Source organism: Nycticebus coucang, chromosome 6 (genome assembly GCF_027406575.1).
Source record: "Nycticebus coucang isolate mNycCou1 chromosome 6, mNycCou1.pri, whole genome shotgun sequence".
NCBI lineage: Eukaryota > Metazoa > Chordata > Mammalia > Primates > Lorisidae > Nycticebus > Nycticebus coucang.
The window spans coordinates 99030434-99045338 of record NC_069785.1 but is presented as its reverse complement, the minus strand read 5'-3'; the positions used below and the strand labels follow the sequence as shown (position 1 = coordinate 99045338).

The 14905-nt window shown below is 42.5% G+C and overlaps 1 protein-coding gene and 1 pseudogene across 1 annotated transcript in view; one reads left to right on the top strand and one right to left on the bottom strand.

Moving 5' to 3' along the window:
• LOC128588813 (putative ankyrin repeat domain-containing protein 30B-like) overlaps nt 1-8128 on the bottom strand; it is a 48096-nt gene extending 39968 nt beyond the window's left edge. Inside the window, exon 1 of the mRNA XM_053595602.1 lies at nt 7872-8128. Coding sequence (XP_053451577.1) covers nt 7872-8128 — 257 coding nt within the window. The remainder of the gene's footprint in view (nt 1-7871) is intronic.
• Nucleotides 8129-12582: 4454 nt separating this feature from the next.
• Nucleotides 12583-14490, top strand: LOC128588156 (mitochondrial Rho GTPase 1-like; annotated as a pseudogene).
• Nucleotides 14491-14905: the final 415 nt, after the last annotated feature.

Below are 14905 nucleotides of genomic sequence, written 5' to 3'. Positions count from 1 at the left end.
AAATCACAACATAACAAAGATATTTGTACCAGAATGTTTATTGCAGCCCAATTCATAATAGCTAAGTCATGGAAAAAGCCCAAGTGCCCATTGATCTACGAATGGATTAATAAATTGTGGTATATGTATACCATGGAATACTATGCAGCCTTAAAGAAAGATGGAGACTTTACCTCTTTCGTGTTTACATGGATGGAGCTGGAACATATTCTTCTTAGTAAAGTATCTCAAGAATGGAAGAAAAAGTACCCAATGTACACAATCCTACTATGAAACTAATTTGGGACTCTCACATGAAAGCTATAACCCAGCTACAACTTAACAATAGGGGGAAGTGGGAAAGGGAGGGGGGTGGGTAGAGGGAGGGGGATCGGTGGGATCACACCTGTGGTGCATATTACAGGGGTATTTGCGAAACTTGGTAAGGGTAGAATGTAAATGTTTTGGCACAGTAACTGAGATAACACCGGAAGGGCTATGTTAACCACTGTGATAAAAATGTGTCAAATGGTTTATGAAGCGAGTGTATGATACCCCATGATCATATCAATGTATACAGTTATGATTTAATAAAAAAATAAATAAATAATAATAAAAAAAATAAGTTATTCCTCTGCTTTTGAGTACATATATTGTTTTCTTGTAAAGAAAGTACAATATTCCTTAGCACGCATCACCCTCCACATGAATGAAACAACAACCTATTTGAATAGAGTGCAGCTGGCCTTGGATTCAGTTCAGCTTGGGTTTGGATCCTACTTTAAGCTCTGTGCCTTAATAGCTATTGCTTACAATTTTTCTGTCTCAATTTCCTTATCAGTAAAAGTAGTAGCTTTCTCACAGGTCACCACTCTGATGCTCAAATGAGAATCTATGCAAAGTATTCCTAACACAGATAACAGATCAAGAATATTAGATATCATAATTATTAGTTACTGCTATGTAACAAAGACAACATTTAAATCAAGTAAAATGATGTAATTATACCCATTTTTGGTATGTTTGAATAATCAGCGATAGCACTGTATGTCAATAATTCTCAGATGCTGTTTTTCTCACATTTTAACACGTCTGACAGTGGAATGCCACTTGTAATTCACAACTTATTACATCATTTAAGTATCTGTATACTTAAGATAATGGGGCATCACACAATCCTCTGTGCCTTCCACTCAGTGGAACACAGTATGTAAAATAGGTCTATGGCATTTCTAGTCATATGATTGGCATTTAGGCGAACTTCAGTTCTTCAAAGTACTATGAGGAAAGAGGGAGGAAATAATAAAAAGTTTTAAAACAAAGAAATTCTTACTTTAAGCCAAAAGAAACTTATGATTTAAATGAAGAAGTGTGGCTCATCTATCTATTCATTATTTTGATTTATCAAATGTAAGTAAATCAAATATTTTAAATGATTAATATTAGTATTTGACTATTATATATTTTCAAAGGGGAGTTCAAGATGATCTTTAGCAATTTTCTAACTTCAGACATATTTTAGTTTGACAAAAAGGAGCAAAAGATTCATTTGAGATTAACTCCTAATATTCCATTTATAAATCTCTGAATTTTCTAAGGCTGGGCAAGGAAACATGAACTTTATAAGGATGAAAGGATCGCTAAAAAAAGTGAAATAGGTCTGCTACATAATAGGTATTCAGGGTAGCTGAATGTCAAGCTCAATGTGTAAACAGATTGAAATGCACAAATATAGTCAGCAAATTCAATATTCTTCAAGAAAACACATACAGAAAAGCAATACTTTACGAAGGCAAAAATCATTTATATTTGCTATTTTTATTTTAATATGGACACAGTGGATAAAAAATAAATGATTAATCTATAAAAGCACATCATAATAAATCTATAAAATAAAAACACATGAAATAAAATATACAAGCACAGATAAAAGATTTCCTTTACTTCTGAAGAGGCTAAAAGTTGAAAGAAGTTCCCAATCCACGAAAAAGATAACAATAGTAGCCGGGCACAGCAGCTCACACCTGTAATCCTAGCACTCTGGGAGGTGGAGGAAGGTGGATTGCCTCATCTCAGGAGTCCCAGTTCAGTCTGAGCAAGAGAGACCCCATCTCTAAAAACAGTCGGGGTATTGAGGCGTTCTCCTGTAGTCCCAGCTACTTGGGAGGCAAACGCAAGAGAATGCTTGAGCCTACGAGTTTGAGGTTGCTGTGAGAGATGATACTACAGCACTCTACCAAGAATGATAAACTGAGACTTTGTCTCCAAAAAAACCAAAATAGAAATATTTACAGAAAGCAAAAATTGATTTTCACCTCTACAAGAGTCATTCTTCTTCTTCCAATGGATTATTTCATTAGAAATAAACTTTCAAGCTTTCACACACACCCATTGGGGAAAATCACAGATCAAAATAGAAAAAAGTTCACGTCTAATGCCAATGCCTGGAAAGAACAGATTCCATCATACTTTGGGCATAGTTTAGCTAACACAAGACCATAGACTTTTTGTGCACATGCATTATCATACTGATTTTTATTCTTACTAGAGATGCCAATTACATCTTTGCGTATGAACACACTTGTGTAAGTAACGCCACCTTTAGCAGTCACAAATTACTCTGTCCTATGAATACACTGAAATTTTATTTCTGAAATCTGTTGTATGAGTATTTCTTTATAGGTTGTTATTTTAAGCAATGCTGAGAAAAATAAATTGCATATATTTCCAATTATTTTCTAAAGACACTTTAGTGTCATGGAATTCATGGGTAAAAAGCATGCACATTTTGAAAATGTGGTGTTTACCACCAAGCTTTTTATGTGGAAAGTCATCAGCAACTTAAATTTTTAGCAGCACTATGAGGACCATTGCTGTGAATTCTCACAAACTTATTATGTGGATAAAAACAGTACTTCATTCATCTTTTCATTTAAATTCTCTCTCTTACCAAGTACACTAAGGGCATAGGTCACTTGTAGATGTTAAAAAAGGCACTTTGCCTAATTTTAAATCATACCTTAGTATTTGTCTCAGTTTGAAAGAATTCTTTGTAGAATGAAGACGTAGTTTCCATCTTTACACACATTTATAAATATTTCACAATTATGTTCTCTTTCCTTTGTTAATTTCTTCTAATAAACAGTGGATTTTAATTTTAATTTTGCTAAATCAACCTGGAGAATGCTTGCTTGTGAGGTCATTTATCAGGAAGATCTTTGTCACCATTAAAATGTGCCTGTATAGGGTGGCACCTGTGTCTCAAAGGAGTAGGGTGCCGGCCCAATATGCCGGAAGTGGCATGTTCAAACACAGCCCTAGACAAAAACTGCAAAAAAAAAAAAAAAAAGTGCCTATATAAATAGGCATTTGTGTGACAGTTCTAGTATAGTTCTCATACAAAATAAAATTTTAAATCTATATTCAATTAGGACCTCACTTGGTGACATAAAAATCTAGCTAGTTTTCTACAAAGCATAATAGTTCATCTTTTCCAGCTATATAAAATGTTGCCATTGTTCTAAATTCTTACATATATTTGAGTGTCTGGATTTTCTATTCTGTTCCATTTATATATTTTCTTCAGCTATTAGTAAATGATTAATTTGTAAAAATTAATACCACATGTTGATATTTAGGAGGGAAATCTTATTTTCACTCCATTACAAATATTTTCTTCTTTTTATACATTAATGCCTTTGTGGGGTACAATGTGCTGATTTTTTTATACAATTTGGAATGCAAACTAGTTAATATAGCCTTCACCTCATTTACTTAATTATTGTGTTAAGACATTTATTCTCTATACTTAATAGAATTAACCCTTGTAGTAAGAAACAATATGTGTAACTTTAAAATTGGAAAACTGTGAATTTTTATTTGGTTTATGTCAAATCAATAAACATAGGAAGAATTAACGTTTTGAGAAAAATGGTCATGGTCATCCCAGTTCTGGCTATGAGGTTCTCATGCCAGAGCCAGAGGCTCTGCCCCTGTGGCTCCAGAGCTCATGCCAGGTCTAGGACATCACTCCTGAGTTTCCAGTGCAGCACTTAGACCCCAGTACTCTACCCCTGAGACTCCTCCACTACAACTCAGCTCGTGCAACTGCCCCAAGGTGTAGCACCTCACCAGGGAAAAACAGACTTCAGCCACCAATACACCAGGACTCAGCCTGAGCAAATACCCACATTCTGAGAACCCATAACCATTGCCTAAATAGCCTGACCTAGGTGAGACTGCGAACTCTATGGGGAAACCCTTGGCAGCACCATCCCTGTAATGCCATGCTCCATGGAGACTATCTCACAATACTAAGAACCACAGACAAGATGATTTATAGCCAAATTACATCAGACCTACCAAGAGGAGCTGTTATCCACATTGCAGAAATTATTTCATAACATCAAGAATGGGGGACTCCTCACCAGCTCTTTCTATGAAGCCAATATCACCCTGATATCAAAGGTAGGAAAGGACACAACAAAGGAAGAAAACTATAAAGAAAAATAAATTAATGAAAAATGTGAAAAGAAGAAAATTAAAAGCCAATATCCCTTAGGCATATAGATGGAAATACCTTCAGTAAATTACTATCATCCTGAATTCAACAGTACATCAAGATAAACTCACCATGTCCAAGTGGGCTTCACCCCAGGGATGCAAGGATGGTTCAAAATACGTAAATAAATAAATCAGATTCACTATAGAAACTAAAGCAAAAATAACACCATATAATCATCTCAACATACAAATCATTAGGCAAAATATAGCACCCTTTCATGATAAAACAACCCTCAACAAACTGGGCATGAAAGGAAAGCTCATATCTCAAAACAGAAGTCATACATGACAAACTCATAGCCAACATCATACGGCGTGGGGACAAGTTAAAATCACCCCCTAAGATCTGGAACAAGACGAGGGTTCCCATTATCACCATTTCTATTCAACCTTCTGGAAGTCCTGGACAGAGCAATCAGCCAACAGACAGAAATAAAAGGTATCCACACTGAAAAAGAGGAGGACAAACTATCACTTTTCACTCATGATATAATCTCATACCTAAAAAAATCCCCAAGACTTCACCAAGAGACTGTTGGAAAAGTCTCAGGTGATAAAATCAATGTAGACAAATCAGGAGCAGTCAAGCTGAGAGTCAAATCAAAAACCATTCACAAAAGCTATAAAAAAACAATAAAGTACTTAGGAGTATACTTAACTAAGGAGGCAAAATATGATGTCTCTAAAAATAATTAGAAAACATCAAGGAAAGAAATCACAGGGAACACAAACAAATGGAAACTGTATCATGCTTATAGAATCATGCAACAGAATATATATATCATGCAGTAGAATCAACATTGTCAAAATGTCCATACTACCCAAAGTGATTTATAGATTCAGTACAATTCCTATCACAGTCGTATTTCCTAGATCTAGAAAAAAATAATTCTACACTCTGTTTGGAACCAAAATGAGCCCAAGTAGCCAAAGCAATCTTTTGTTTGTTTGTTTGTTTGTTTGTTTAATTTAATTTTATTTTTTTTTGGCTTTTTAAAAATTTTATTTTGTTGCTTATTTTTTATTTCTTTACTTTTTGTCGTTGTTGTTATTGAGACAGGTTCCCACCCTATGCCCCTGAGCAGAGTGCAGTGGGCGTGGTAGCTCACCACAACCTCAGACTTGGGCTGTGGGCACCCTCCTGCCTCAGCCTCCAGACACCACTGGGATTACAAGGGCTCCCTGAGGCGCCTGGCTGGGTTTTTCTTCCTCTTTTTTTTTTTTTTTTTTTTTTTTAGTTTTTGGCCAGGGCCGGGTTTGAACCTGCCACCTCTGGTATATGGGGCTGACGCCCTACTCCTGAGTCGGGGTCTCACCCCTGAGCGAGTCTCGAACTCCTGAGCTCAAGCAATTCTCCCTCCTCAGCCTTCCACAGTGCTGGGATTACAGGTGTCAGCCACTGCGCCCGGCAGCCAAAGCAATATTAATGAAAAAAAAAAAAATCTGGAGGCATCATACTACCAGACTTCAAACTATACCACAATGGGAGATAGCAGCATAGACCAACAAAACAGAACACACTTTAGTACAACCTACCTACAACTAACCATTCTTCGACAAAGCAGACTTCATACACTGGGGAAAGAAGCCCTATTCAATAAATGGTGCTGGGAAAATTGGATAGCCACATGCAGAAGAAATGAACCCTGACCCCTATCTATTACCACTGACAAAAATTAATTCCAGATGGATAGAAGACTTAAATGTGTGGCATGAAACCATAAAAATTCTAAAAGAAAATGTAGAAAAAGCTACTTTAAATATTGATCTAGGGAAATAATTTATGACTAAGACCCCCAAAACAATAATGGCAAAACCAAAATTAAAGAGGACTGGATTAATTAAGGCGGTTTTTGTATGGCACACAAACACATGCAAACACAATAATGAACGCCACTCAACAAGACGCTGCCACAACAGACGTGACCACAGCCGTGAGACTCTGATGTACCAGGTTATGAAACCTTGCCGAGTTGTTTGGACAGTGCTACCGATGCAGGTACATGGTAGCAAGATCGTGAACTGAATTGTCAGACTTGTACAATGACAGCTCTGAAGGTCATTCCAGTAAGAGTCCCAAACTTGCTCTGAAGGGTGAACTAGGCACTGATGTCACTGCACAGCTTCCCAAAGGGAGTACTCAGAAGTTAAATATAGTGATATTCGGAACTGAGGTATGTAGCACTTTTTCTAGGGTGAGTTCACGAATTTAGTTGTCAGATCTCACATACGAAGCGTGCCCGAAACTGTTCACACATCTTAAGGAAAAAAAAAAAAAAACTGTACTACAATTGCAAAACTCAGTATGTACCGATAACAAAAGATGACTACAAATCACCTTTTAGGACCTCTTATAGTTGTAGAAGTCAATGTGACTTGAGTGTTACAATTTTAATACAGATTCTTCCTTTCTTAAAATGCGTATACATTTTTTGCACCCTCTGTATACACTATGGCATCTACTCAAACCTAAAAAGAAGGGAAATAATATCCTTTACAGCATTTTGGATGGCATTTCAGGCTAGCATCTTAGGTGAAGTATCACCTAGTCTTACTCACAAGAGGGAGTTAAACAGGGGGTATATGTGGTCATAACGTGGTGTAACGGACACTGCAATCAAAGAACGTGGTGGGGGTGATAGACAAACCTCTACCTACAGGTACAATGTACACATTCTGGCAACAGGTAAGCTGAAAATCCTGACCTCAGCATTATACAATTCATCCATGTACCAGAAAACACTTGTATCCCTAGAGCAATTAAAGAAAACAGCATGAATCCTATGTACTCAATTTTGATATGAGGACAATTAATGTCACGGTGTGGGTGGGGGAAGGGGAGAGCAGAGAGAGAAAGAAGGAGGGAGGGGTGGGGAAAGGAAGAAGAAAGAGAGGGAAGGAGGGGGGTGGAGCCTTGGTGTGTGCCACACCTTTTGGGGGAAGACAGGATTGCAAGAGGGTCTTTACCTAACAAATGCGATCAGTGTAACCTGGCTTATTGAACCCTCAATGAATTCCCAAAAATAAAAAAAAAAAAAAAATGGAAAAAAAAAAAACCCCACAGCGCCCTATACATTTAATTCTGTTACTTAAGTGACTTGAAATTTGTCACCAAAGTGTTCTATAAGAGGAATTGTACGTGGATGGAAAGCCAGCTAGAGATGTGTGTGGCTGGTCAGAGGTGGCCTGGGGGCTCCTCCCCAACGTTTTCACTGCCAGGAGCTGGGAGTCCTCTGTGACAGGAGGGATGGGCTCCTTTGGCCCACCTAGGTGGTGGCTCCCCTGGCACAGCTCCCAGCCCGCCCCACCTCTGGGCACTGTCCCATCACCTTCTCTCAGTGTCTCTGTGGTTCACGCCGCTTTTCTTGAGGAAGAGGAGCTGCTGGACTTTGTCCACTTGACCCCGGCTGGCAGCTTTGTGGATCTCGCACAGCTGTAGGGCTCGAATGTGGTACCTGGGCTGCGTGAAGCTCTCATCAATGCTGCCAGTGTCACAGGCGACGCTGCCCCTGATCTTCCGCAGGCTGGTGACAAAGCCAGGGGACTGCTGCCCCTGCTTACTCCAGAGGCTGAAGATCTTCTTCATGGAGGGGGCTATGTGCTCACACACACCTCGACCTCCGCCCTGGGGCTTTACCCTCCCACCCCCACCCCACCCCTGCTTCACTTTCCCAGGCCTTCCCCTTCCCTCTCCCCACCGGGGGCTTCACCCTTCCCCCAGAGAGTAATTCAACAAGTCAACTCGCTTTGTCCGCAATCGCCAGCACTGACCCTCCGCGCCCTCCAAAGTCCCAGACGGAACTGGACAAGTAAACCCGTTGGGTTCCAGTGCACGCGCCCCAGACTGCGTCCCTGCCCTTGCGCCCAACGGCTGCTGCTCTTGCAGCCACTCCAGGCGCTGCGCGTGCAGGTGGGCGCAGTCGGGCTCTCCCGGGCTCCTGCACTTCTCCCTCAGGCTCCAGCGCTGCCTGTCCGCCAGGGCTCCTCTTTGGCTCCTGGCCGCTGGCAGACAGAGGCCTCAGATTTATCTCCCACGCTCCCCTCTCCAGACTGTGTGTACTGATAGAAGACTTAAATGTGTGGCATGAAACCATAAAAATTCTGAGGTTTTTATGGTTTCACATTTAAAAATGGCTGCACATTTAAACAGGGCCAGGCCTGCGGACCAACCAAGCTTCCCTACCCTGACCTGCCCTCTGAGAGTAATGCGCCACCGCCTGCCCCAGATCTGCACCTTTTCCTGGCTGATGCCGACCTGCATTTCACCACCTGCTTCAAAGGCATGGCCATGCCGCCCCCTTCCCTCTATCAGGGCAGTCCTGGAGCTGCACGAACCGCACCCTCGCCACCAATGCACCTGGGCGGCTTGTCTTGTGCCCAGGAGCCCAGGTCATGAGGCCGGGTGATCCCTGGACGGCCGGAGCCATTACTGGATACGTCCAGGGCCAGAGGCCTTGGGCACAGAGCGCCTTGGGCAGCCATACCCCTCAAGCCCCTGACCTGCAGTTCCTGGTCACCTTCTTCACCTGAGACCTAATCACAGCAGGCGCTGGTGAGCTCCTTCTTCTTGCCCTGTGTGGTGGAGCACGATTTCCTGTGCTGTGAGCCTCAGGTAGTCCGCCAGCACATGCAGGATACTAGCTGCGACCCCCCTCGCCCCCAACACCTTCTGCGACAGGGGCGAGGCGCCTGGACCATCTCGCGGCGTACCCTCCGTGCACTGCCTTGGAGGTGAGGGCCGATTCGCCACCTCCTGTCCACCAGGGTCCTGGCCTCGCCGTTTCTGACCCCTCAGTAGTTCTGAACCAGGCGCTGGGCATCCCTGGTCTGCTCCCCTGGCAGTCCCTGTGTCCTCCGTGCACCCCGTGGTGCCTGCACCGCCCCCAGTACCTGCCCTCTTACACTAGCTTCGACCCCTCAGGACTGGTGGAGGTGTTGCCCCAGCCTCCAGCCCAGACCCTCTGGTCCCCTCAGAGCCGCCTCTGCGGACCTCCGGGTCAGCTGCAGGCTGGGGCCGGGACAGGGGAGATGATCGCCACTGCAGGAGTCTGCGGGAGGCGGTGTCCTGCCTCTAGGTCAGCGGGCATCAGGGAGCAGTCCTGCCTCCGACCCGCTGCACGTGGAGAAGGTCGTGTGTCCTAGGGGCTGGGGGCAAGGGGATGTGGAGACCAGGCGGTTCCTGGACCAGGCCTGGCTGCATGGGCCAGGGCGGCCCATGCAGCTCCCAGCTGCGGAGGACGCCACCCTACCTCTTCCTGCGCTATGGGCCCAGGAGCCTCCGCCTGCCTCCGCTGAGGTTGGCGGTGGGCTCATGCGGGCTGGTGTAGCTCGCGAAGCCCCTGCCCGGAGCCTGAGGGCAGCTACAGTGGGCACGGGGAGGCCTGTGAGGGCCGTTGTCCCCGAGTGCCTGGACACCGCTTCACGACCCCCACAGGCGTGAGCCTATTTCCGCCGGCTGAGGTTGTTCCCTTGCGAAGGATCACCCCTTCTCTCGCTGCCCAGGGCCGAGAGATGCCCGGTGGATGCAGGTGCCAGCTGGGATCGTACTGACCGCAGTCCCGGGAGGCCAGGAAGTGAGGCAGATTCTTGGAGCCACACCCCCCAGGGAAGTTCAACAGAAAAACCTGGGAGGCCAGTGAGACTGGGAGAGCTGCCCCAAGGAGGTGACAGGAGACTCAGCCTCGCTCCCTGTGAGCCTGGGTCCCTGCTGGGAGGCAGTTAAGAAATGAGCTGGGTCATCAGGTACAAGCCCCGTGGTCCTCCTGGGCCCATGGCCCTGTTTGCCTAAGTGGGGTCTGAAACCCCCGTGGGGGTCCTGTCTCCTGAGATCCTGTTTTTCTGGGTATGTGCACAACTGAATTTTGAAATAGCATCAAGTGTAGTCTTGTGTTTTGCATGTTTATCAATCTGCAATTAGTTCGATCTTAACTTTTACTTTCCAGGCTAGGTGACTTTTTTCTTTCTTGTTTAATTGTTCTGGTTAGGACTTCCATTACTATCTTGAGTAGAATTTGGAAGAGTGGACTATGTCACCGTGTTCCTGATTATAGATTTAATACTTTCAGTATTTCAAGACTGATATTAGTGCTGGGCTTTTCATTTATGGCCATTGCTGTGTCAAGGTAAATTTCTCCTGTAACTAGTCTGTTGAACATTTTTATCATGAAAAGAACTGCATTTCTTCTGTTGCTTTTCCCACATCTATTGAGGTGAATCCTCATTTTTTTTTCCATCTGTTAATATGTGATATTAAATCTAATGATTTGTATTTTTTAAACCATCTTTGGCTCCTAGGGATAAATGTTGCATGGTTATGGCAACATTTATTAGGTTGCTAACTTTGGTTTATTGATGTTTTGTTAAGATTTCATTTTTATTTTTTTTAACTTTATTCAAATTAATATGAGGGTACAATATTTAGGTTACATTGTTGTCACTTCCAGGATAAAATTCCATTTGTAGAAGAGCCCATCACCCAGGTGGTGTGTTATACACCCTCACAATGTGCACATTAGGTGAGATCCCACCAGATGCCTTCCCTAATTCTGCCATTCATTCCCCCCCACCTCCCTCTGCCCCTGAACTGAACTATAATACTGTTTTATTGTTCTTAAGAACATGTAATTGTTTATATATTCATTTCACATTAGTATGGAATACATTCAATATTTATTTTTCCATTCTTGCGGTACTTTACTAAGAAGAATGTATATCAGGGTGGCGCCTGTGGCTCAGTGAGTAGGGTGCCGGCCCCATATACCGAGGGTGGTGGGTTCAAACCCAGCCCCAGCCTAACTGCAAGGAAAAAATAGCCGGGCATTGTGGCGGGCGCCTGTAGTCCCAGCTGCTCGGGAGGCTGAGGCAGGAGAATCACAGAAGCCCAAGAGCCGGAGGTTGCTGTGAGTCCTGTGACTTTACGGCACTCTACCGAGGGCGGTAAAGTGAAACTCTGTCTCTACAAAAAAAAAAAAAAAAAAAGAAAGAAGAAGAAGAAGAATGTATTTCAACTCCATCCAGGTAAATGTAAAAGATGTAAAGTCTCCATCTTTTCTCATGGCCTAATAATATTCCATGGTGTACATATACCACAGTTTGTTGATCCATTCATGGGTTGTTGATGGGCACTTTGGTTGCTTCATGACGCAGAAATTATGAATTGAGCTGCAATAAACATGCTAGTATAATGTCTTTGTGGTAAAATGACTTTTGTTCTTCTGGGTAGATACCTAGTACTGGGATTGTAGGGTCAAATGGAAAGTCTACTTTTAGATCTTTGAGGATTCTCCATACTTCTCTCCAAAGGGGCTGTATTAGTTTACAGTCCCGTGAGCAGTGTTCCTTTCTCTCCACATCTACACCAGCATCTGGTGTTTTGTGACTTTATGATGTGGGCTAATCTCACTGGGGTTAGGTGATATAACAGAGTGGTTTTGATTAGCATTTCTCTGATGATTAAAGACAAAGAGCATTTTTTTCATGTGTTTGTTGGTTATTTGTCTGTCAACCTCAGGGAGGTTTCTATTCACATCTCTTGCTTGCCTGCTTATAGAGCCAGTTGTTTGCACTTTTCTCATTGTTCATTTTGAGTTCTCTGTAGATTCTAGTTATCAGGCCTTAGATTCACAGCATGCAAAAATCTTCTCTCATTCTGAGGGCTGTCTGTTTGCTCTGTTTGTGGTATGCTTAGCTGTGCAAAAGCTCTCCAGCTTGATGAAGACCCAGTTATTTATTTTTGGTGTCGCTGCAATTGCTGGGGGGGGGGGCGGGAGGGGGGCGGAGGGGTGCGTGAGGTCTTCCTCATAAAGTTTTTTCCCAAGCCAATATCTTCAAGTGTTTTCCCCACACTCTCTTCCATAATTTTTATTTCTGTCTTAAATTTAAATCTTTTATCTGGGCCCACTGGGCCGGAGGAGGTGGAGCTCCAGTGCAGGGAAGCAGCGGAGGAGGAGGCACGGCTGGCTGGGCAGCAGAAGAGGCTGGCAGGTGGCACCAGTAGGTGGGGAGACCGGCGCCGTGGAGTGGGCGCACCCGGCCAAAGGAGTCCACTCCATGCGTGGGGGCCGAGGCGGCCCTTGCGAGCTGCAGACATGAAGCAAGATGCGCGGATCCTGCTGGTGGGAGAACCTGGAGTTGGGAAGACATCACTGATTATGTCTCTGGTCAGTGAAGAATTCCCAGAAGAGGTTCCTCCTCGAGCTGAAGAAATCACCATTCCAGCTGATGTCACCGTCAGAGTTACAACACATATTGTAGATTACTCGGAAGCAGAACAAACTGATGAACAACTTCATCAAGAAATATCACAGGCTAATGTCATCTGCATAGTGTATGCTGTTAACAATAAGGATTCTATTGATAAATAAGGTAAATAGTTGATGAATTCCTCTCATAAATGAGAGAACGTACAAAGACAGCAGCAGGCTGCCTTTAATATTGGCTGGGAACAAATCTGATTTGGTGAAATATAGTAGTATGGAGACCGTCCTTCCTATTACAAACCAGTATACAGAAATAGAAACCTGTGTGGAGTGTTCAGCAAAACACCTGAAGAACATATCAAAGCTCTTTTATAATGCACAGAAAGCTGTTCTTCATCAAGCGGGACCCCTGTATTTCCCAGAGAAGAAGGACATGAAACCAGTCTGTATATAAGCCCTTACTGGTATATTTAAAATATCTGACCAAGATAATCATGGTACCCTCAATGATGCTGAGGTCAACTTCTTTCAGAGAATTTGTTTCAACACTCCATTAGCTCCTCAAGCTTTGGAAGATGTCAAGAATGTAGTGAGAAAACTTGTAAGTGATGGTGTGGCTGACAGTGGATTGACACTGAAAGGTTTTCTCTTTTTACACACACTTTTTATCCAGAGAGGGAGACAGGGAACTACTTGGACTGTGCTTCGACCATTTGGTTATGATGATGATCTGAATTTAACGCCTGAATATTTATTCCTCCTGCTTAAAATACCTCCTGATTGCCCTACTGAATTAAATCATCATGCGTATTTGTTTCTCCATAGTACCTTTGACAAGCATGATTTGGATAGAGCCTGTGCTTTGTCACCTGGTGAGCTTAAATATTTATTCAAAGTTTTCCCTTATATACCTTGGGAGCCAGATGTGAATAACACAGTTTGTACCAATGAAAGAGGCTGGTTAACCTACCAGGGATTCCTTTCCAAGTGGACCCTCACGACCTATTTAGATGTACAGTGGTGCCTGGAGTATTTGTGCTATCTAGGCTATTCAGTATTGACTGAACAAGAGTCTCAAGCTTCATTCATTACAGTAACAAGAGATAAAAAGATAGACCTGCAGAAAAAAACAGACTCAAAGAAATATGTTCAGATGTAACATCATTGGAATGAAAAACTGTGGGAAAAGTGGAGCTCTTCAGGCTCTTCTTGGAAGAAACTTAATGAGGCAGAAGAAAATTCGTGATTATCATAAATCCTACTATGCCATTAACGCTGTTTATGTACATGGACAAGAGAAATACTTGTTGTTGCATGATATCTCAGAATCGGAATTTCTAACCGAGGCTGAGAACATTTGTGATGTTGTGTGCTTGGTATATGATGTCAGTAATCCCAAATCCTTTGAATACTGTGCCAGGTTTTTTTAAGCAACACTTTATGGATAGCAGAATACCCTGCTTAATCGTAGCTGCAAAGTCAGATCTACATGAAATTAAGCAAGAATATAGTATTTCACCTACTGATTTCTGCAGGAAACACAAAATGCCTCCACCACAAGCCTTCACTTGCAATACTGCTCATGCACCCAGTAAGGATATCTTTGTTAAATTGACAACAATGGCCATATATCCGCACATGACACAAGCTGACCTCAAGAGCTCTACATTTTGGCTTAGAGCAAGTTTTGGTGCTACTATTTTTTGCAGTTTGGGGCTTTGCTGTGTACAGAGCATTATTGAAACAATGATGATTAAAACAAAATACCATTTCTACTAAAAAAATGCTTTTATGTACATTCTGAATGCTTTCAATTCTGCTAGAAATACTGAGATATTTATACATGCAGAGTTACTTTAGTAATATTTGTAATTCATGTGTAAGAGTATTTTAATATTAGATATAACTGCAGTATTGGCTAGCATATGGAAAGGAACAGCTAACAGCCAAACGAAAATGGCTAAATTTCAGAGGCCAAAAGCGAATATTTTGTAAATAATGTACATATTCAGGCAAGATATGGTCTCCTAAACTGAGTAGTAGAAATTACATTTCTAGACATTTCTATGTGGCATTGTTAGTGCTCACAGGCTCACTCTCTGAGTTTTAAGTCAGCCTAGAGATTGTATTTACTCAAGGATCAGTTATTTATTTCACATTTACTC